This window comes from Tetrahymena thermophila, assembly GCF_000189635.1.
Source record: "Tetrahymena thermophila SB210 genomic scaffold scf_8254515, whole genome shotgun sequence".
NCBI classification, from domain to species: Eukaryota; Ciliophora; class Oligohymenophorea; order Hymenostomatida; family Tetrahymenidae; genus Tetrahymena; species Tetrahymena thermophila.
Window position 1 is genome coordinate 24,110 of NW_002476290.1, and position 23,547 is coordinate 47,656.

The 23,547-nt window shown below is 24.0% G+C and overlaps 6 protein-coding genes across 6 annotated transcripts; 1 reads left to right on the top strand and 5 right to left on the bottom strand. All coding sequences in view use genetic code 6, as the record gives it.

Annotated features, from left to right (window-relative positions):
- Positions 1-166: 166 nt before the first annotated feature.
- TTHERM_00721250 (hypothetical protein) lies at positions 167-1,726 on the bottom strand (the record flags this gene model as incomplete). Its single annotated transcript, XM_001031857.2, has 1 exon — positions 167-1,726. The coding sequence occupies one exon, from the start codon at positions 1,724-1,726 to the stop codon at positions 167-169; it is 1,560 nt and encodes a 519-aa protein (XP_001031857.2).
- A 219-nt stretch (positions 1,727-1,945) lies between these two features.
- On the bottom strand, positions 1,946-2,774 carry TTHERM_00721260 (transmembrane protein, putative; the record flags this gene model as incomplete). The annotated part of the gene is made up of 4 exons (XM_001031858.2): positions 1,946-2,083; positions 2,190-2,363; positions 2,425-2,613; positions 2,664-2,774. The coding sequence occupies 4 exons, from the start codon at positions 2,772-2,774 to the stop codon at positions 1,946-1,948; spliced, it is 612 nt and encodes a 203-aa protein (XP_001031858.2).
- Positions 2,775-3,705: 931 nt separating this feature from the next.
- TTHERM_000721269 (E1-E2 ATPase family protein) lies at positions 3,706-5,697 on the bottom strand (the record flags this gene model as incomplete). The annotated part of the gene is made up of 1 exon (XM_012799096.1): positions 3,706-5,697. The coding sequence occupies one exon, from the start codon at positions 5,695-5,697 to the stop codon at positions 3,706-3,708; it is 1,992 nt and encodes a 663-aa protein (XP_012654550.1).
- Positions 5,698-6,608: 911 nt separating this feature from the next.
- On the bottom strand, positions 6,609-11,155 carry TTHERM_00721270 (E1-E2 ATPase family protein; the record flags this gene model as incomplete). The annotated part of the gene is made up of 9 exons (XM_001031859.2): positions 6,609-6,935; positions 6,991-7,170; positions 7,244-7,357; positions 7,514-8,565; positions 8,765-9,246; positions 9,302-10,260; positions 10,538-10,596; positions 10,656-10,924; positions 11,124-11,155. The coding sequence occupies 9 exons, from the start codon at positions 11,153-11,155 to the stop codon at positions 6,609-6,611; spliced, it is 3,474 nt and encodes a 1,157-aa protein (XP_001031859.2).
- Positions 11,156-12,277: 1,122 nt separating this feature from the next.
- Positions 12,278-18,554, top strand: TTHERM_00721280 (cyclic nucleotide-binding domain protein; the record flags this gene model as incomplete). Its single annotated transcript, XM_001031860.2, has 6 exons — positions 12,278-13,671; positions 14,068-14,510; positions 14,769-15,153; positions 15,215-15,550; positions 15,609-15,844; positions 16,015-18,554. 6 exons carry the CDS (start codon positions 12,278-12,280, stop codon positions 18,552-18,554), a joined length of 5,334 nt encoding a protein of 1,777 aa, XP_001031860.2.
- A 524-nt stretch (positions 18,555-19,078) lies between these two features.
- Positions 19,079-23,308, bottom strand: TTHERM_00721290 (cyclic nucleotide-binding domain protein; the record flags this gene model as incomplete). Its single annotated transcript, XM_001031861.2, has 1 exon — positions 19,079-23,308. One exon carries the CDS (start codon positions 23,306-23,308, stop codon positions 19,079-19,081), a length of 4,230 nt encoding a protein of 1,409 aa, XP_001031861.2.
- Positions 23,309-23,547: the final 239 nt, after the last annotated feature.

Genomic DNA, 23,547 nt, shown 5'->3' on the forward strand with positions numbered 1-23,547 from the left:
TTCAAATGAAGAAATTTTTTTAGAATCAATATTATTTATAATTATCATAAATATATAAAATTTAATTGATGATGTAAGGAGTAAACTAATTCTTAAAAATAATTTAATTATTTATTATAAAATATAAAGATTATTCTTGTTGTTTATTAAATATTTATTATTATTTTCATTTCTTATTTTATATTTGAAAAATTATTTTTTTGTATAAATTTTGTGGCTGTTTTTAGTTGTTTAATTGAAAATTTTATTTATCCAAATTTTTCTATGATGGCTCGTTTATTGGAATTGTTTGAGATATTTGATGATGCTATTATTATTATTATTATAATTGTTGCTACTGAGATAGTTGCTATTTGCTATAGCTCACACTTTGATACTTGGTTGGAATTTTTGGTAGATATAAGTTTTACCATGCCTTCCCATACTTGTTTTATTATTTTACTTTGATCCTTTCTTCTTTTCTTTTTTGATAGTTTGTTTATCTCAACAGGACTTCTAATAAATTTTCGTTATCAATGTGCTTTTTTATATCAGGAGAATGGGCAACAGATCCGTCTAAGTCATTATTTATTTATTCTCTCTTATTCTAGACTCTTCTTTGTATCTTTTGGTATTCTGAGTCATAAAAATCATATCTTTAAATCATTTTTTAGATTTTATTTTCTGCATTTATGATAAAGGAATATTTTTTAGATATAAAATGGTCATCGACATTGCTTTGATTAAATGAATAACTATTTTAAATGGATGGAGGTGTGTGGTTACTAATACTTCTTTTATCACTGTTTTAATTAAGACTGCAGTTTAAATTCTATTACTGAAAAGACTAGCTCCTTTCTGATCTTGATAAATGTTAATTCGAATTTAAGACTTCTTTTTCAGGACTATATAAATTGCATGATGCTTTTTCATCTTATTAAAATGATACTTATGATTTTTTTTTATTAGAATTCTAATAGTAATTCATATGAGGAGAAAGTGATCTTTGTCTTAGTGACGAAACTGATGCATTATCATAGCTTATGTTTGTATTTATTACTTTATTAGCTTAGCTGTGATAAGGAGAGGAATTATAAATTACAGATTAACTCATAGGACTTTAATTTTATTCAAATTTCTATCTTGGATTTCTTAATATTTTTTGAGAGTAGTCTTGTACTTTATGAATAACATATTTGTTTTTTCTTTTTGATTCATCTACATCATCGAGCATAATTTCTTCAAGTGCCTTCTTCTAATCTTAATCACTATTTTCTTAAACTGATTACATTAGCTTCTTAGGCAAGTCTTTACTGATACTAGATTGGTTCCTTGTCAAGAAAACGCTTATGTCTTTCAGTAATTTTTTAGATCGATGACTTTGCTATTATTATGCTTCTTCTAATTCATCTTATTAAATGTTCATTCTAGCTTCAGATTCTTGCTATTTTTTTTGCGCCTATTCTCTAATGGAATTAATTCTAATTTAATTACGAAAAGCTAAACCTTTTTGGCTAAATATTAGTATATTTTAATCGGATTAGATATTCATAGTTTGAAGGACAGATAGATAGATTTATGTATAAAAAAAATTTGTATATATCTTGCGAAATAAAAAATATTTAGTCTTTTTGCTATGATAATTTTTACTATAGTTTTATTGGTTATTGATAATAATTGCAATACAAGGATTCTTCAAATTAATTAAAATATTGATTATAATATATTAAGAGTAATTTATTACCATTCGATTATGCTTTTTAGATATATTACATATTTATTAAATTTATTTGAATATGAATTTACTTTATTTGTTTCATGTAGTAAGTTGAATACAAAAAAAGTGAATTAAAATATTAATAATATTTTAAAATATAATTTATAGAAAATATTTACAATAGTTTATTTATTTATTTAATTTATAATGAATTAATTATTTTTAGCAAATTTTTAATTAAATTTTATTTCACCTATTTCTTTTTTATACTGCTTATTGATCATCAGAATCACCAAATATATCAGATATAGCTTTTATTATTCCATCAAAGGAAAGATAAAATCTAACCATCTCACTGGAATATGCTATATAAATGAAAGCAATAACCTTTGTTTATTTTTTAAACAAATTTAAAAATTTTATTCATCTTTTTAAATTTTACTGAATTTTAAATTAAAATAGTATCTTTTTTGTTATATTTATAAAACTATACCTTGAAGCAAACTAAGACACAAGAAACGATCAGACCATAATAAAATAAAAAATAAGTTGTGCTTGAAACCTATTGAAATTCAGGTAGTTCATACTTTTTGTACCAAAGCAATATCCAAACTACATCAGTAAACGAAGTTATTACCATCAAATAAAATATTCTTACTATTTAATCCTAAAATATTAAATTATTATTATTTATTTATTATGCACGATTGTAGAATTTAAATTCATACCTATTTCTTGCCAACCAAGATAATAGCAAATAAAAATAGTGGGAAGTTAATTTCTGCCTTCTAAAAGCAATTTAATGCACTAACAAATAAGAGCGCTTTTAAAATTTTATTAACTGTTGCTTAATTTTCTTCAGACTCAAATGGCTAAATCATAGTTTTATTAATTACTAAATAATAAATTTTGAATATCTTTAATATATTATTATATATTTTTTATAAATCTATGAAGATTAATTTACTATAGAAAATGTATTTGCTTTTCCAAAAATAAATAGTAAATTCTTGTTAATTTTTAAAATATTTCCTAAAGAAAATAAAAATAATTTTTTAATTTTATCTTTAAAAAGCATTATATTTTTTAAATAAATAAATATTTGAATTTAATTTTTTAATGTGAAAGCTTTACTTCTAGTCAATTAAAGTTTAAATTATTCGACAAATAATTTTTAAACAAAAGATTAATTTGTAATATAAAGATTAGAATTTAATTAAATTATTTTTTTAATTTTTTAATTGCTATTTTTTTACCAAAATTAAAAAACAATTTAAAATGTTCTATTAAATTTTGTTCCAAAAAAAATTGTATTTGCAGCTAAGCTATACACTAATATCTATCAATGTTTTTTATATTCAGCATAATTAAAACCATCTAATATATTAAAATTACATTTATATATATCTATTTTATTCATAGCCATTAATAATATCTAAGAATATAAACTAATTTTGTAGCCTAATATTTATAAGTTAAAAAAAAATTTGTTTGTTTAACTATTATGATCATAAATTTACTTAACTTCTGTCTTCATATTTTTTAATTACTTTTTAAATAATTATTAAATTTAAGATAATTTTTACAATTTCTCACAAAATATTTATTTAATCATTTTAGAAATGTTTTGATTTTTTATATTAAAAATAAATTAATTTCAAAGAAATAAAATATTTATTTTTTTAAGAAAACAAGGATACACAAAACAAAGGAACTCTTCTATTAATTTACGTTTAGTAGTATATATCAATATATAAAACTTTTTGGTTTATGAATTATTGAATGTACTTGTTGCTATGTTCAGTACTTATTTCCATACCTATAATAAAGAAAATATTTTGGTCATTTGAGTTTTTAAATTATTAATTGATGGAATAACCAAACCTATCAATTTTTATTATGAAACATACAACTTATATTTATTTATTAACTAAAAATAAATTATGTTGTAGAAAAATTTATAAAGTAATTATAGTATAGTTGATAAATTATATAATTTGGATGGATGTTCAATTTTAATCTTATTTTTATTACAATTAATTGTTGATTTTTTATAGAAACTATTTTCTTTTATTTTGTTATTCAAAGCTTTTTAAACTTAAATCATTTTCTTTTATTTCTCTATTATTTGTTAATTATTCATCTTCCTAGGTGTTCCAAATCAAATCCTAAGGTTTAAAAGAAGGATCTGATAAGTAGCTTAATATTAATTTAGTATCCCAATTGCAGAAGTCAAGCATACATATAATTTGCTCATTAGTTAAGCTATATTACTCATTTAAGTATTTTATCAAGTTATCCCATTTCTCTTATTTATTTAATTCTTGCTAATAAACCTATAATTCTTCCTCTAAATCTTAAAATAATTTATTGGATGGCTCTTAATTTGCTAGTAAGTAATTAATAGTTTTTTAGTTTTCTGTTTAAATTTCACCTTAAAAAATTACTTCTTTGTAATGCTCTTTCATTTTATAAATTATATTTTTCTTAAGTATTAGCTGCAATAATTCTTAGTTGGAGTCTTCTGAAAGATCTTCCAGCACAGCTTCATCATCTTCACCAGATTCATAAGCATTATTTTAATTAATATTTTATATGTCATCTTTATTGTAAAATAAAGGACTAACTTTTCTCTTTAAATTATTTTCCCTATAAACTAAATTGTTTGGTTAATCTCCTATGTTGAAATTTTAAGTAAGTTTATTAGAAAAATCTTATTAATTATTGTTTTCTAAAGCATTAAAGTAAAAGTTTTGAGGGTAATTCTAGAATTAATTCATATTATATTTTTATTTTGGCTCTTGCATTACTTAGTAATAATTTTAATTACTATTTATGCCAAAAGGTGGCTAGTTAAAGACTCCCATAAATTCGCTATTTCTCATATTATCAAAGAAATTTTAGCTATTTTCTTGCTATATATAGCATTCATGATGCTTCTTCTTTTAAGCGTTCTAAAAATTGCTTTCGTATTATTATATTTATTTAACAACATTTTTAAATGACAAATTCTCATTATCATTATCATTATTATTATTATTAGTAGTAGTACTTCCTACTTTATGTTCTTAAATATTTTATGAATTCGTTTAAAATTGTTCTTACGAGTTTTTTTGCTTTTCTTTTTAGTCTACCTTTTAAGCCTAATTCTTGATGTTTTAGCTAAGTTATATGGGTTACTAAATATTTTATTAATCATCTTTTAGCTATCTGATAATTTATTTTTAAAATAATTTTTTTTTAGTTGTTTCAATCTATTTTTTTTTCTCTGACGAACTATATTCAGAGGAGCTTGGAGTAACTAATTGCCATTTTTTGGCAACTTTCTACCCTATCTCTTCACCATCACTTTCTTCAACATTTTCTATATCATCCTCAACATATTCCTATTAATTATCTCCTTTTTCATCTTTAAAATCTTCCTATCGCCAATCATTTTCCTAAGGCTATTCTAATATTTTTTTAGTTATAACTGGAATTTTTTTTATCAGCTCAGCCTCTTGTTATGATGTGTAAAACTTAAACTCATACTTTTTTTATCTTTAGTTGAAATCCATAAATTATATGTGAAACTCTTACTTGACTTTATCGAATTCTAAAATAGAGCAGGATTTATGTAAGAGACCATAATGTCTAGTATATTTATTACATCTTCTATTACGCTTTTCGTTTTCCTAAACTAAGTAAAAATAAAAATCAACTAAATTAAGCAGCCTATTCCTATCCAATTTAGAGTGATAATATCTAAACCTAGACCGAATCGACTCAGTCGTTCTGTGAGATTATATTTTATCTTTTTAGTTTACTAATTCGTTTACAACTTTCAATTATACTACTTTACCTTCTTATTTAAAAAACTTGTAAAAAGCCACTAATATTTTAATGTCTTCAACCAAAACAAATCTTATCATAGACTTGTCTTGCTCAAATTCTTCATTATCTAAAACTTTTGATAAAAACTCATATATAACTTAATTATCTCTATTCTCAATCTCTTACATTTTCTCTCTTTTTTCCTAAGCGCTATTCAAACTTTTTAAATTAAGATTTGCATCTAAAATCAATAAATTCCGCTTTATTTATTTAATTTTGAATCTAATATTTTCTGGTCAATAATCAATTTTTATAATCTTAGCAAAAAATATAAAAAAATCAATTATTTATAAACTACAACTCAAATTTCAAACGCTATTAGCAGCTACAACCTAAACATTATGTTTAATTACAAACAAATTATTTGAAATTTTTTAATTTTTACTTTTAAAATTTACTTTCATTTAATTGCATAAATTTCTAAAATTATTTTATTTTTTTTAATATAAAAAATTTTTGTTCATTTAAAGTTATCAAAAATAATTTGTTATTTTCAAGTTTATTTTTAATTTATAAAAACCCAAAATAAATAAATAAATTAAATTATGAAACAACTAGATCTTTATTTAGCCTTTTAAATAGTGCAAATACAATTAAAAAGATAAAAATAGTTTTTAAAGGTGATTAATATTTTTAATACTTAATAAAAAGCTATTAGTTATTCAAGCTTTGCTTTGTTTATCAGTCTAAAAAAAAGTAAAATATTTAAACTATATTTCTATTAATTAAAAGTCACTTTTTAAATTATTTTAAATTCACTACAATTTTTAAAATTAAAAAATTTATTAAAAATTTTTGTTAACAAATCAAAATTAAAGTAAATTGAAATTATTTTAATTATTTAGAAAACATTTAAAATTTAATATATTTAATATAAGTAAAAAATATCAAGAATTAAATACAAAATAAAAATAATTTAGAATTAATTCATAAAAATATAATTTAATTTGCAAATAAATATTCAAATACTTTATTTAATTGAAATATTAAAATAACAAGCGCTATTAAGATAGTTAAAACCAATACTTCTAGATTAGTTTCAAATCTACATATCTTACTATCCTATCTAAATAGCCACTTATTAGCTGTTATTTAGGTTATTTATATTATTTTAATTTGGATTGCTTTCTTAAGGATACTCATTTAATTGTGGACTGTTATTAATTTATCTTTCAGGAGTGTCTTTCTTTTTGTGATTTTCCTTTTTCAAGTTACTTTTCATGGAATTTACTAAATATGGAAGAGCATATTTTTCATATAACAATGTGATTGTCATATTAGCAAGACAGTAGATGCCAATAAATATTCTCCAATTATAAGGCATTACTGAAATTGTTTTGCCTTTTTTTTCAACAGAATCTTTAATCTTTTACAAAAAAATATAATTTTTTTATTTATTTATTTATTTTAATTTTATTTACATCGAAAAAGCTCTTGAAATCATCTTAAGTCCAGAATATTGTAAGTACAGACAAAAACAATATAGCAATAAAGAATAGTGTAAAGCATAAATTGGTATAAAATGGCTTTTTGAAAACTGATCCAATCGAAAAAGAAATTACTACAGCTATGTACTGAATATTAGTAACCCAGAACAAAGTCTTTTTTATTTTTAAAAAAAATATTATTTGCATTTTTAGATAAATAACTTAATAATTAATTAGTCTGTTTTACTGTTGAGTCATAGCATTCACTGACGGTTTTTAAGCTCTCAATTTCACTCTTATCATACATATCTACACTATCTATATACCAATCCTAACCCTTAAGTACCATTACAGCTATAATCTAATTATACAAATTTTGAATTAAATTTTAAATAAAATTATTAATATTAAATTCAATTCAAACTATTTTTATTTCATAAATTGATTTAAATTAAATTCGTTCAAACGTTTTTAATTTCATAAATTATTCTCTTAAATTTATTTTTAGGTTAATTACTTAGAATATAATTTGAATGGATGTCTATCCTACAACTGAAGTAATAACTTCGTGAGAGATTAAATTGGCTGTTGGTGTTTTGTGAGTCAGTTGATCGGAAGCTTCTGTAAGGCCAAGCATAAAAGCTAGTGGTAATATAATGAACAAATCCCAATATAGGAATTACATGTCACTTGGGATACTATTACAGACATATAAAATAGTTGTTGTTGTACATTAGATTAAGCTATAAAGCGCCATATATTTAAAGCATTAGAATGAAGTTACAAGTGATGCTCTTCCCTCTCTCAGGATTTTTTCTATACAACTAATATTTTGAATTTTACTAGTAAAAGATGCTGCTATTGAAGCCTCAGTATCACTTAGAGAGACACCCATATCTGCATCTTTAAGAGCTCCACAATCATTTGCTCCGTCACCACACATAGCTACAAAAGTATAATTGATTGGGTCTTGTCTTTGAAGTAGTGAAATAAGCTATTGTTTTTAATCTGGTTTCATTCTTGCATAAACCTTAGCATGAGTTAGGATACCCATCAAGAGAGTAAGATTAGTTTCCTAATTAAGAGGATTCATGTATTTTTCAAAAAAATTTCCTGTGATTGTTAAATCTTAATTCAATAAAGGTTCGAGATCGCTTTCTTTCCTCAATTAAATTTATTGGTTGTTTAAAGTGGTAACTTTTGTTGTTATAGAATAGTCTAGTATCTGTATAGGAGTTTCAGCTTTTATTATTGAGCAGTTCTTGGCCACTTAAGTTGCAGTTAATGCGTTATCACCTGTTATCATTATTACAATTATACTCTTCGATTTTAATAATTAGATGTGCTCACTTGTAACAGTTTTTAGCTTATTCTCAAATATCAAAAAGCCAGCAAACACTTACTTTTGTTCAAAACTATTTCTCTCCTATTCTAAATCAATCTCTTTCAGCTCTTTAAAGCTTAAACCAATCACACGGTAACCCTTTAAAGTATATTACTAAAGAACTTCCTCATAATTTTAAGGAATGCTCCATTTCTCACAAATACTCTCAATCTTTTCAGGAGAACCTTAATTTTCATAATTTATAAATATTTTTTAGATTTATTTATTTATTTTAACTCAGCTTGATTACTTAAATAGAGTAAAAATATTACTTTTTAATTATTACTTAAACATAAAAAGTTATTTGAAAAATATTAATGTTAAAATTAGCATAAAAATAGAATTAAAGTAAAAAAAATTAATTTATTTATTTATTTGATTTACCTTTTGATAAAACAAACTTTTGATTGTTATAAATAGCGAGGACTGACATCATTTAACACTCTGATTCAAATTAGAATCTTTTGATTAATTTAATTTAGCTCTAAGATGATTCTTTGGTAATTTAAGCAATTATAGGCAGTCCTTATTCTTTTTAATTTGGTTCTGATTCTTAAATGGAATAATTTGTTTACTTAAACATCTCTATATCCATAGGATCTCCTAACATCTATCCTTTTAGCAGCATGATGCTGTGACATGAAGCTGTAATTATTTTTTGCATTTCACTATATTCATTTTCTTACTCTGAAGAGAGATTTTCTATATCAGCTTCTTCAAATTTAGCTTTGTTGCACACCTTAATACATTTAAACGTTAGTCCTTCTTCAGTAAGTGTTCCTGTTTTATCAAAGCAAACAGTCTTAACCTTACCACAAACATTAATTTTTTGAGGATTTACACAAAAAATTTAGCTCTAGCTAAGTCTATATTTTAAATAATTACAAATAAATCAGAATTTGAATAAAAATTTTGTGTTACCTTTTTAGGGCAAAAGAAATTCCAAAGGAAAGCGCAGTTGGAAGTGCTGGTGGAACACTGATTGTGATGAGATCTAACGCTCTAACTATTATTTCAGATATTTCCATATAACCGTTATTGTAAGCAACAATGAAAGAAGGCACTGATATAAGGAAACTTAAAAATGCAATTGAGGCTAACACTAAAATGAATTTAATAGAATCAGCATAAAATGACAGTTGGCTGTGTTTTTTTGGGTACATAATTGATCTTATTAAATTGCCTTTTAAAGTCTCAAACGAAATACGAATAGCTTGTGTTCTTAGATGATTTTGAGATAGAAGCTTGCTTCCTGCATAAATTATAGTTTGTTTATTTTCTATGAATAATGAATCAACATTTTCAATATGAGTTTTTATGACAGGAATACTTTCTCCTGTTAACATGGCTTCATTTACAATTGCACTTCCTTCGATTATTACTAAATCACAAGGAGCAACGTGGTCCTCTTCTAAATAGACAGTATCTCCAAATACTATTTGTCTGGAATCTATGATTTAAATTTAATTATCTCTAAGAACATTAAACTCCCCTGATTGATGACTTATTTCTTTAAGCTTTCTAATATTTCTTTTAGCCTCTCTCACTTCCAAAAAAATACTGACAACAGAAGAAAAGAGAATAACAGATGCATAAATACGATATTCATCATAATACCACAGACTTATACTAAATATCTAAAAAATGTAAAAAGGAGAAAGTATTTCATCAATAATAATTCTAAAAGCGCTTCTTTCTGGAATATCAGTTGAGTTTAAACCATTTTTTTTAATTGTTTCAACAACCTAGCCTTCACTAAGTCCACCCTAAAATTAAGAGATGAGTTGCTTATTAGTAAATTAACTCACTTAATCACTTAATGGCATTATCTGATTTAACTCTTCATAAAATGCATAACGATAATAGCGATACATAAACATCTAAATTATAAAAATAATATTGAATCTTTTGTAAATTATAAAACTTAAATATCCTCAATAATTTATTAATTTATTGCATTAAAATTGATGTAATAAGTCTTTAAACTTTATAAACTTCAAAATAAATAAAAAAATAATTTTTAAAAATTTATTCAAAAGATATTGTAAGAATGTTTGTATGTTTGTTTGTTATTCGTTTTTTTATTTTAAAGGGAAATCAATTTTGCTTTTTAATTGATATTTAGAAATTAAATATTTATGTGTGTTAGTTAGTTACCTTAAGTCTCCTACCTTGAGGCATTATAATCTGAAGCTATTCAATCTAAATATCAAAGTCTATTTTAGTAATTTACATAAAATAAATTATAATTTTAATTTCTTATTCATTTTTTTACCTGGACCATATATTGCTACATAGTCAGCTTATTCGATTTATACTTCTTTATATTGAAGAAAGATTTTCCAATTAAATTTCCATCTCAGAATCAAATAAAAGAATCCAAGTGTAATAACATATAAAAAGTATGTGAAATATAGGGACAGGGTGGCTTACTTTAGGGGTATAATTTACTAAATCAATCCCTCTTCCTAAATGTTTTGATAAAGTACGAAATTAGCTCCCCTTTTAATACCCAGTTCATTATTTGATTAATTCAATATGCGACTATTTTTTATAAATAGAAAGATAATAATTTGAAATTTAACAAAATTAAAATGATTTATTATCAAAATATTAAAAATGATCTTTTCATAGGAAAGAGAAAACTTAAATTCAATTATAAAAAGCAAAAAACATCTCATAATCGTAAAAAGTTCAGCATTTTTATTGAATGCAAAACTAATATATTAATTTTTATTCTCACTCTTTTTCTTGGTATTGTTCAGCCCTTATCATGCCTGAATATTTTGAATACAAATACTGATTGAGAGCTTCACAGCTATTATATTCCCTTAAATTAATTTAATCCTTAAATTATTGTGAAAGGCGTCAATAATTGATATTATTTTATGATTTGTTTATTTATTAAGAAAGTTAATTATTTTTGTTAAAAATTGTATTGACCTTTTGTTTATCTATTAATTAATGACTATGTATGTATTGGTCATTCTAAAAAAGCGATAAAAAATACAATATAATTAAGATACAATATTTTTTAATTTAAAACCTTAATGCCTACTTTCAAATGTTGATATTAAACAATTTCTAAGTAATATTCTTGCCAAAAACGTCTACTTTTTTACATAAACAGTAAATTTACAAATTATTCACTTAAAATTATTAGCAATTTTATATAAATTTACAAATTTATATAAAAAATATTCTATTTTCATATATTTATATTTATTTGATTAAGTTAATTTCTTCTGCTTTTTATTCATAATTAAATTATTTGTAATATCTATCAAATAAATGATTTTATTTAAATCAATTCAAACAAAATTTAAAAGCAAATTCAGCTGTTTAATTTTCTACTACCATAGTTATTAAGATTTCAAACTTGTATACTTATTAGTTTAATCTATTGCAAGCTCTCAAATTTAATTATTTAATTTATTTAAAATTTAGGTTTATTTAAATTTTTATATTTAGAAATTATTTTAGAAATTTAATTTTTTATATGCTTGCTTGCTAATATAATATAGTAAATATTAAATTAATAATGCTCATCATAAATTTTCAACAAATATTACTTTCTTACTTACTCATTTTAGAGGAAAAATATATAACTACTTTTAATAAATTAATATCAATATAAAATAAATTAATATTTTTGAATGTTTCAAAAATAAAAAATACATATTTATTTGATGGTATTTGTTTTTATATTTGGAAACTACATTTTTTAGTGCTAAAAATTTAGAAGTATTTCGTTTACGTTGATTTTATTTACTTAATATGATAATACTTATATAATTAATTTTACGTTCTTTTTGTTTAGTAAAATAGCATAACTCTAATTATTTTTTTTGAAATCTTAATTTTAGAAAGTAGAAAATAAGTAAAAATAGGTAATTAATGAGAGTGAATAGTTAAAATGAAAAAACAGAGAATATATTGACAACTATGAGGGCAGGTACAAGCGAATATCATAATATTTAGTTTACAGCAGGATCTAATTTATAGCAATCGTTGGAGTCTCAAAAAGACTTAAACAAGTTAGAAACAAATCAAAATGAATTAGCAAAATCTTAAAAGAGCAAGAATGCTAAATCTAGCATTTAAAGATAGATTGGATTAGGCCTTAAGGATTCAGAAAACAGCGTTATCAGCGAATCTTTCAATAGGTATAATCATAAAATAAATGTTACACCTAATGCTAATAATTATAAGCATAGTAATACATAAAATATGAATTAAAGCTTATTTAAAAGAAACAATACCTAGAAGCCATCAATTAACTAATTTTCATTTTGGTCAGTCGTTTAAATTCGCAAAATGATGGAGAGAATTAAAAAAAAATATTCATATGCTAATTTAACTAGCTTGCAATATGAGCTGATTGGAGACAAAAGCGTTTATCATCATAAGAAAGAAACGTTTAAAGAAAAATATGGTTACAATTAGAACTAAGAAGAAGAGTTACCTAGGCTTTTTAATAGAGTATCTGAATGTTGCAGAAAAACTTTAAGGTGTCATCATTTAAAAAAACGCATACAATCGTATTTTTAAAATTCAGTTGACTTTATCCCTGTTTTTAATCCTTCAAATCCTTTGAAGTTGTTTTGGGATTTTTTAATCAGTCTTTCTCTTTTGCTATTCTTTTTTGCAGCACCTATTCATATTGCTGTTTCATCTCCTATAACATAAATTGTCGAATAAACTTTACTTTATGTCTGTTTAGTATTGATAGTTGTAGATACTATTGTTTCCATTAATACAGGATATTTCTCGAAAGGTTAAATTGTGACAAACAGATTCACAATACTTTAATTCTATTTAAAAAATTAATTATTTGTGGATATTATTTCAATAGTGCCCTTTTTCTTTACTATTCCATAAAGTAGTTATTCTTTCTTTCCTTCTATACTTACTTTGCTAATTTTTATAAAATTTGGAGACTTTTCAAAGATATTCAAAAAGCTAGAAGAGTAGTTTCTATTAAGACCAACAACTACTAATATTGTAGAGCTTCTAAAGCTTCTTTTTGTGCTTTTATTTGTTGCTCATCTTGGTGCATGTGTTTGGATGTTTGAAGGATTGTAGTCTAATTAGTAATACAAATGGTTTCTGACTGATAAATTAGATGATATGTGGTCTCCTTAATGGTTAGACCTGTATGTGAAAGCATATTATTTTAATACTGTAACAATGGTTACAGTTGGATACGGTGATATTTATCCTGTAAATAACTATGAACGTATACTATCTATAGGAACTATCTTAGTAGCATGCTGTATTTTCGCCTATATGTATATGAATTAAGCTTTTTAAATTAAATTCTAAGAATTGTCAAATAATTTGAAAAAACAGAAAAATGAAAATCAATTATTTTTAATTTCCCCCATTTAAAATAGATAAAATTTTATTAGAATTGATTCCAAAAAAAAAACACACGCTTTTATTTGAATCAAAGAAATATCAAATTGTCTTTACTATTTTTAATTTACAATTAAGATTGTAATTTTTCAAATGGTAAATTGTTATTTTTACATTCTGAATTTAGTTAGAATTTTCAAAAATTTTAATTTTTTCTCGTCAATATTCTTAATTTTATTAATCATAGTAAATTCTTTCTATAATCATACAAACAAACAAATTAATTACTTTATCTTAAGACAAATACAACAAATACTTTTAAAATATAGAGTTAATTCAATAGGAAACATTTTTTAAGATTTCTTCAGACACGCTTAGATAGTTAAGGAGAATTTTTATACAATTAACAATTATATGGAGAAAAAAAATATCAGTTCTCAACTGAGAAATAATATCAAAGAGTATTTGAGTTATTACTGGGATGAAGAAAGAGGTAATTTAACAGAAAAAGAATAGAAAATTATTTGCTAGCTGCCTGAAAGTCTTAAAAAAGAGCTAAAAGTAGAAGCTAACAAGATAGTATTAAAGGACAATCCAATTTTTCATCAAAATTTTAGCAAATTTATAAATGATAAAATTTGTGGAATTATTTAAGAACAAAGATGCCATCCAGAATAAATTATTATGAAAGAAGATGAATAGGATGATTGTAGTATTTACTTCATCTAAAAGGGGAGAGTAGAAGTATTCATTAAATAGCTTCATCCAGATGGTAAAAAAAACAAAACAAATTTTATTTATTTTGTTCAGCAAATTAAAAATTTAATTTTTTAGTGTAAATTCATTTTAAAAATAATTTCACTAATTTGAATGAGAGAGATCTTTCTATTATTATTATTATAAAATTTAAGAAAGTCTTTTTAATCATTTTAATAAAAGACAAAACCAAATCTTCTTACTGTTTTTTCAATTTTAATATTTTTAACAAAAATTTAAATTAATAAAAATGCATTTTTACCATTCAAAAAAGGTACTTTAGCCACTAAGTCTATAATGATTCTTGAAAAGGGGCAGTACTTCGGGACTTATGGGTTTTTTACAGGGTTGACAAGAAAATAAAGTATTCGATGCATGGAATTCAGTTAGTTTTTGGTGATTAAGAGAAGTGATTTCATTGAAACTTTAAAATAGTTTAGTGATGATTATGAAAGGTTTTGTATGTTGAAAGATTAACTCATGTTTAATTCTAAAAACAGTGGGATTGATTAGTCTTGTTTTGGATGTAGTAGTAAAGACCACTTCTTTTTAGAATGCCCTGCAATTCATTATGCTCCAAACCAGCAAGAGATAATTAAGAAATATAATTTTACATCAACTCATCATGTCAGAAGATAGAAGAAAAGAAATTTTACTAAGTATTTTTTAAAATGTTTTGATAAAATAATTAATTAAAATTATATTTTTAATTAAAAAAAGATACCACACTTTAAAAGAAATGGATTAGACATTTAGAGATGGCATTAAGTTTATAGAATAAAATGAGAGTTTTTTGCTAGAATAAGACTGGCTGTAAAGTGTTAGCGAAGATGAAATAAGTGATGATAGTAATAGTGATAGCTACAGTGATAGCAGAGAAGCCTTAGATCATGTAGATAAGAATCATGTGTTAACTATATTCAGTCAATTACCCAATACAAACAGTTCTAATTAGCTATAATAAACTGCTGTATTTTATAATCATGAAAAGTAATAGAATTAAGCAAACCAAAACGATTCTAAAATAGTCAGCAATCTCAATTCTGTTAATAACATGTAATTATATTTATTTCTTTTGTTTTATTAAAATTTTAAATTATTTTTTTTCTTCTAGAGATGCTAGTTTAAAGACACATTTAATTGAAGAACCTTCAAGTAATAAAGCATAATAAGTTATTTCTTAAGCAAACAAAGAACGTGATGATTTCAATTTAAGTGAAGCTAACCCTTCACCAATATCTAAGCTCAAAAAGGTTAATTCAGAAATCGATACTGAATTAAGTGTTTGCTAGAAGATTCAGTCAACCTAAAAAATTAAATTAAATCCTCACAATTCAATCTTTTAGCAAGGTAAAATACTTATAAATATTTTTTAATTTTTTCTAAAAGTTTTTTTATTTTCTTTAAATTAATTTTTATCTTTAAGAATTTACAAAAAATAATTTTTTTTGTCTTTAATTAAAATTATTTAAATAAAAATAAAGATAAAAATCTAATTTATTTAAAATTTATTTTAAAAGAGTAAGAATTTAAACACCACTAAAAGGAAGATTAATTATAATTAATTGAAAGGAAAAAAGAGTAAGATATTGCAAATAATTAATTGAAGTTGTGTTAATCTTAGAATTTTATAGATGTATCTCTAGGACCTAATTAAGCCAACAGTTTTAATTTTACTTTCAAGCAGGATTCTGAGAAATTAATAAGAAGGTAGAGTTATTGGAATATGAAAGTTAATATCCCAGCTTCTAATAGAGAAATATAAATTCCTTTAGCCTCTGAATAACAACTTTAAGATAATAAAGATAATTAAAAACCCAGAAAATAATCAAATACTATAAAAGAAAAAATCGGAAGTAGTAATAATCATATTATTAGTGACATTATTTCTAATGAAACAAAATCATTAAATGGTGAAAATTATAGAGGTATTTAGACTTTTAATTAAATTGAAAGTCATTAGCATACGAATGCTTCTTTAGACCTATAATCAAACTTTACAAAGAGCAAAATACTCATGGGAGATATGCTTAATATGAGTGAGAGTGACAAATCTCTTCCACAGATTCAGAAAGATGAAACTAACTAAAATGAAATGAATCTTTTATGTGTATTTGATATCTAAAGATTTGATGATATAGAAGGAATTTATGCTAAAAATCAGTCTCCAAAGTTTGTATCTAATAGCAACAGACGTTCTTAAGCTATGAAATTGGAAGACGACTTTATTCAAAACAATGGTGGAGAAACTGAAAGGGGATTATTAGAAAATACTAGTTTAAATGAAAGCTAAGATATAAAATAAGCTTAATAAAAAGTAAATGGATTAACAATTTAACATAATAAATTATAAAACAAATAATTTGATGAAAAGGCCATTCTTAGATAGAATTTAGTAGAACCTATTAAAGATAATAAGGTAGAAAACAAAAGCAAAATTATTTAAAATTTAGATTAAAACTAAAAATAATTCTCTTAAAATGAACAAGAAAAGAAGATTTTTAATATGAGAATACCAATAGAAAAAATAAATTTGTAAAAAGAGAGTTAATAAACAATCTAAGAAGATTTACCTGATATTGGTAACTATAAAAGACTACCAGTTTAGAGAAAATAAGTAACTCATTAAACTTCTATTGAATTAAATCATGCTAAACCAATTGTGAATCAGCTTATAAATGCTAATTAAAGACAATCTGTTTAACATTTTCAAAGCAACTTTATGGTGAATAGTATTTAAACTTAGAACACTAATTCAAAGCCAAGTTTTACTAACTCAAATATTGCTACAAATTAATAGCTCGGAGACCAGCATCCATTAACTAAGCTAGGAAAATCAAATAGGAATCTTATGATTGGAAGTCTTTACAATAAAGATAAATAATAAATTGGTAATCCTGATTAAATTGATTAAAAAGCTATAAAAAGAGAAAAGTTTTGGAAAAATGTTTAAAAGCATGGATACGATATGGGAGCTACTGATGTAAGCTCTCCACTTATTTTGAAGGCTAAAAAAAAGTTAGTGGAGATTAATAGTGAAGGTGGTTAGATATTTGGCGCAAATAACAAACTAATGAATAAAATAGCTTCGAATGCTAGTTAATTTAGTAATCCAACTCATGTAGAAGATAATCAGAGATTCACTCATAAAGGAATTAAGAGCTTAAAAAAAGATTACTCACCAACTTCTTCAATTATGAGTTAAAAAAAAGTAGGAACTGACAATCACATACAAAGTCATGAAAGTGCATAGATTGAATAGTTAAAGTAAATGATTTCTAATTTACTTATGAAATTTGAAGAAACCAAAGGATAATCTCATAGTTAGATAAATGCAATGAGCAGGAAATCTGTTGTTTTTGACAAACACTCTCCATTGCTTTTAATGCATGACTATATTGAAGAAAATAAGCATAATTAAATTTAAAACTCTCCACTTATTTCAAAATATTAACTGCACAATCCTGCTTCACCTTAAATACCTTAGTAATATCCACTTAATATTAGGAATTCAGATGATTTAATTAATAGCAACAACATGTATAATTAAGAATTAATTCAGGAAATAATTTTCGATACTATGAAAAACTACAGTAAATACTTCCCTGAAAATAATATTTAATTTATTCAAAATGAGCTCAACAAGGTTTCTTAAGAAAAACTAAAATAAATGAAAAAATAAAAAATAAAGAAAGCAAAAGCCAATTATTAACTATTTAATTCTCTAGAGCATTTAAGCAGAGACCAACAATTTAAAAGAAGAATTCTCAATTCTAAATTTGCTAAATAAAGTTTGATGCACAATACAAGATAAGAATAAAGTGAAGAAGAATTAAATTCTGAAAGAAGTCGCTCTAATTCTGGCTCAAATTCTAAGAGAAGATCGTTATTCTTTGGAATAGCTAATGAAAACTTTTCTCATGCAGTAAATTCTTTTAAAAATTAAAAACGCCAATCACTTAGTTAGTAATCGATTTCTACCAATCAAATACCTTAAATAAATCAAGGTTCACATATAATTCCTCCTCCTGCATAAAAATTTTCCTAATTTAAGAACTGAAAAAATAATTGAACATTAAAAAATAATATAAATAATCATTTATAATTTTTGTTAATAAATTCATATAATTAATTCTTCTCTCAATCAAATAAATAAATCATGATTTGTATTAAAATTATTAAAAATATTTAAATTAATTCAAAAAAACAAAATCACACAATTATGTAGAATGTTTTATAAATTAAATTTACAAAGTAATTTATCTAATTTATTTATTAAGTGATTTAATTATATCATTGCTAATTTTAAATTAAATATGCTCATTTTTCTAATTAATTTTGCTTGCTACAAAAAGATAGTTATTTGTTTATTTTTATTATTTTTGAAATATTTTATAAATAAGCTATATGTATGTGAACCCTGATATCATAACCAAATAAAAAAACTTTTTAAAATTAAGAATATTTATAATTATTTTGGATTTAGTAAATAAATAAATTTCACTAGATTTCTTAGATTTCTGAGAATTTATGTTGAGCATTTTTATTGTTTTGAAACACATTTTTTATATTTAGAATACTTTATCAGTTTTATTAGCTATTATTTTTAGGAGAGTTGTTGCTCGAGATAGAGTAAGATTTTTTAAATGATAATTTTTTATTTGAATTTATTTTTTTTATTAGAGGAGCAAATTTTACATTAAAGATTGAGTTTTTGAGAGTATCAGTTTATGATTTTAAACCAATATTTTAAGACAACGTTTGCAGCTATATATCATTTTTATTATAATTATAATCGTCATTATTATTTTATTCATTGAGGTTTTAATAAGAAGTAATCTAGTTATCATTAATCAAATTATTTTTGTTGGAAGTGCATATGGATACTACTTCATTTTAACTATTATTCATTGGAGAAGTCACATTTTGATTATTGTTAATGTTAAACTGAGAATTAAAATTGAGTGGAGAATTAACAATTATTGATTTCTTTTTTGGTGAACCTTGAGTTTGTTAGCTTTCTTAAAATGATTACTTTAAAGCAGTATTTTCAAAAAACTTACTTTATTACACTTGATTTTGGAATTTTGAGATGGTTTTTGTGATACCTAATTAGAGTTTTAACTTTTTCTGAAGTTTACTATTTGAGTTAGGTTGAATAAATGAGGATTCTATTTCTTTACTATTGGTGTTGTTAATATATCTTTGTAAAATTTAAGCTCTTCTCTTTTTTAAGTTAGCTATAATTCTATCATAATTATACTGGGGATAGTAAAACTTAAATTAATGCATCTTTTCAAAGTCGTCAAATATTTTATAATTTTGATAGCCTTGCAAATAAAATAAATGTTGTTAATCGTAGTCATTTTATTAATGCTAAATTTGGGTAGAATCTTATTGTTAGTTTTCCTTTCGTTTAATGCATCGATTGCTACCTTCTTTAATTACAGCTAATTCAATATTTTATTTAGGTTGCAATTGATATTAATCATTTTAGGTACCTAAATCAGACTTTTTACCTTCTGCTTAATTATTTAAAGTTAATTATTGTTCACTATTTTAGTAGGATTTAAATTTAGATCCATCCTATTTTTGCTACATATTATGGATTGATTCAATATGTTTAATTATTAGAGGCATTTACTATTTTTGCTCATTGTTCTAAACAAAGTTAAAGACAAAATTCTTCGCATGAGACTGCTATTGATTAGCTATGTTTTAATCTTTGCTCGTCTAATGATTTTTTATGTTTGGTGTAAAACATAATGCTTAGTTATATTAAATGCTTTTCCTTGGTACAGAAGTATTAAACCCAGTATTTTGATTTAATGTCAATCTTTTCTAAATTTTATTTATTTAAGAAGCTCTTCTCTCTCTTTATTCTTCTTGAATAGTGTTTGTGGTATTTTTTTAAATATGATCTTTTAATTCAATTTCTTATTTGCTTTATCTAGTTATAATATTTGGTGTTAGAGGAGGATCGTTTATCGTTTTCGCCCTCATTCTGCCCGAATTCAAGTTAAGCTAACTGTAACGAATTTTATACTCATTTCTTGGAGATCCTTCATCAATAATGCTGCTAGTTTTTTCAGAATTAAAGGTTTGCTTTGAAATACTTGCTTTTTTGTATGAAAGAGACTCAGGGCTTTTTAAATGAAAAGATTGATCTCTTATTGACATTTTTTTTTTAACAGCGCTATCTATGTAATTATCTTAGTAATTATGTTTTGCTTCATTATTTAAATTTTAGATGTCAATAAGTAAATCTTTTTTAGCGTTTTCAGAATTTTTATTGGCATCTGCTTCAGAAAGCTTAAGACTTTTTTAAAAGCTAACTTCATTTTCATCTTCCTCATCTTAAACTTCATCAGTTTTAAATTTATTTTCTTCACTAGCATCACTTGAGTTGCTTTATTCAATTTCATTTTCATAATCATCTTCTGAGTAATCAGAAAATGAACTAACAAATGAATACTCTTCATAGTTTAATACACTATCGATATAATCTTGATTTTTTTAAATATATTCTAAAGCTGACTCTGAATAATAAACTATATTTGTTAGTGAATTTCTGTGTCTTTTTTTAGGCCATCTTTCTTTTTTTTTGCTACGCTCGATAATATCCGTAGAAACATTAAAGCGCGAAATCAAATTCAGTTTATTTGGGATGTAATGAACGTACTGGCAGTCATTCAGTGAATGGTCAAACTTCTTACAAGATTGACACTTTGTTCCTAAGAGAGTTAGATTGTTGTCGTTTATCAATGAATCGCGTATGAAACAAAATTTTTCATAATCTTCTTAAAGGCTGTGCTGTCTCATTAAGTCAATAAAATCCTACCTATCTATGTAAAGTAACTTACAAAAATCTTTTGATTTTACGACAAATTTATGAGGATTATCAGTAAAAAAGGACTCGAAACCAAAAGATTCTCCAACTCCAATTGTTTTTATTTTCTTGAGTATCATAAAATTTTGCTAATCATATTATTTTAAGTTCTAAGCAAATTGCAATTACTGTGGATTATTCTAATTAGCTTAATTCTGATCTAACATTTGGTTGTTTTCGTTATTGCTATTACCATCTTAATTAATTATGTTAGACATAGGAAAGTGATAAATATCGAATTCGCCTTTTTCGACAAAAAAAACAACTCCTTTTCTACTCTCAGGACCTTGACTACAAACAATCGTTTGATTAGGTGTTGCCTTAAACTCTTTAATGATGTGGATAATTTTTTGAATAAAAAAATCACTAAAATAATGAGTTAATAAGCTTGATTCATGGATAATTGTTTTATTTGCTTGAAAAAGTAATTCTTTTCTAAGATGATCGCTAAGCTGAGATATTATTTACTACTCCTTCTCAATTTGAGTTTCGTTCCATTCCTTCCAGTAATACTCTAAATATTCTCTAACCTCACTTTGTAAGTTACGTTGGATGTTTTTCTCTCTCATATATTGGCTTATTACCAGCATATTTTCTTTTCTTTTAGCGTTCTCTAAATTTAACTCATTCAAAATACTTCCAATACTATTGATTGCATATGCAAAAACACCACAAGTAAGCATCATTCCAATCATGCAAATAATCTCTTCAGTGTCATTTTATGGCACAGTATCACCATAGCCAACAGTAATCATAGTAACGGATGCATAATACTATGATCTAATATATTATGTCGACCATGGCTAATTTTCTAGCTTATATGCTGTAATCCAAGTAACAGAGAGTCCGCTATTCTTGCCAACAAATAACCAAATGCAAGCAAAAATATGAGAAACAATCAAAACAAAAACTAATAGTTTTACAAGCTAAAGTAAATTGAGTTGCTTTCTTGTAACTTAGAATTACTCTTCAAGCTTAGTGAGCAATTTTGTGATTCTCATACCTTTTATGAAGTAGAGTAATAAAACGATAGCTTCAAAAATACAAACAATAACATAAGTTTTATACGAACTTGTATAGGATGAAAACTTTTGGTCTTATCCTATTTTTAAATGCCATCTATGAAGCTCAAAAATCATAGCTTATAAGGTTAATATATCAGTAAATCCATTTTTTACTATGTATTTTTTGATAATGTCTTCTCTTGTTTTTACAAGTCTTCCTCTTTAATAGTATCCAGTGTTTGCACATATAACCATATCTAAAGACTACAAAACAATAAATACAACCATTAATGTGTAGTTATCACCAGCATAAGTAGAAATACTATCATAAATATCTGTAATTCTAACTGAACAAATAAAGCATAGAATGAGTATTTTAACACACATACAGAAATCCCAAAAAAGCTTCCAAATTGAATTAGGATCTATAATTGGAAAATTTCCAATAGTGTATTAAATGGCTCGTTTAATGCAGCTCAAATTAAAGTTTCTCTATATCCCTCTCAAGATATCCAAGGTGTTTATTTATTGTTGCTGCTTATTCATTAATGATTATAACTTCTTTAACTTCCTCATTTAGCTTGCTTAAGCCTCGTGAATAAAAATAGGAATTTCAAAATTAGAATTATTATCTTTGTCTTGAATAGTATTCACAGATTTTTCTGATATGTCTCCTACCAAATTATAATGATACTCATCTAACTTGTGAAACCTCCTAGAAGGTAACTTATCGATTAAATTCCTGATTCTTGTTTTGAGTTTAACATTCTATATTAGAGATTTTATACTAATTCTGTCATTTCTTTCTCGCTCACGCTCTCTCTCGTAAAATGTATACTGTTTCCTAAAAGAAAAATATTTTAAATTTTCCTTATCTTTCTTATCAGAATATTAGCTGTTACTCATAAAAATCATCGACATTTCTTTCTTTATGAGCTTTAATGAAGAAACGATTTATTATCTAGTTATAAAAGTTACTTTAGTATAAATTCTACTTTTATACTAAATTTGCAAGTAATAAAAAAAGGCTTAATTACTTCTTACTTTTAATATATATTTATGCAATTAATACTTTATAAATTCAATGCAGTAATAACTGCAAATTATATTTGTTTAAAAATTTTTCTAAAAATAAGATTGATAATTAAAAAAGTTCATCT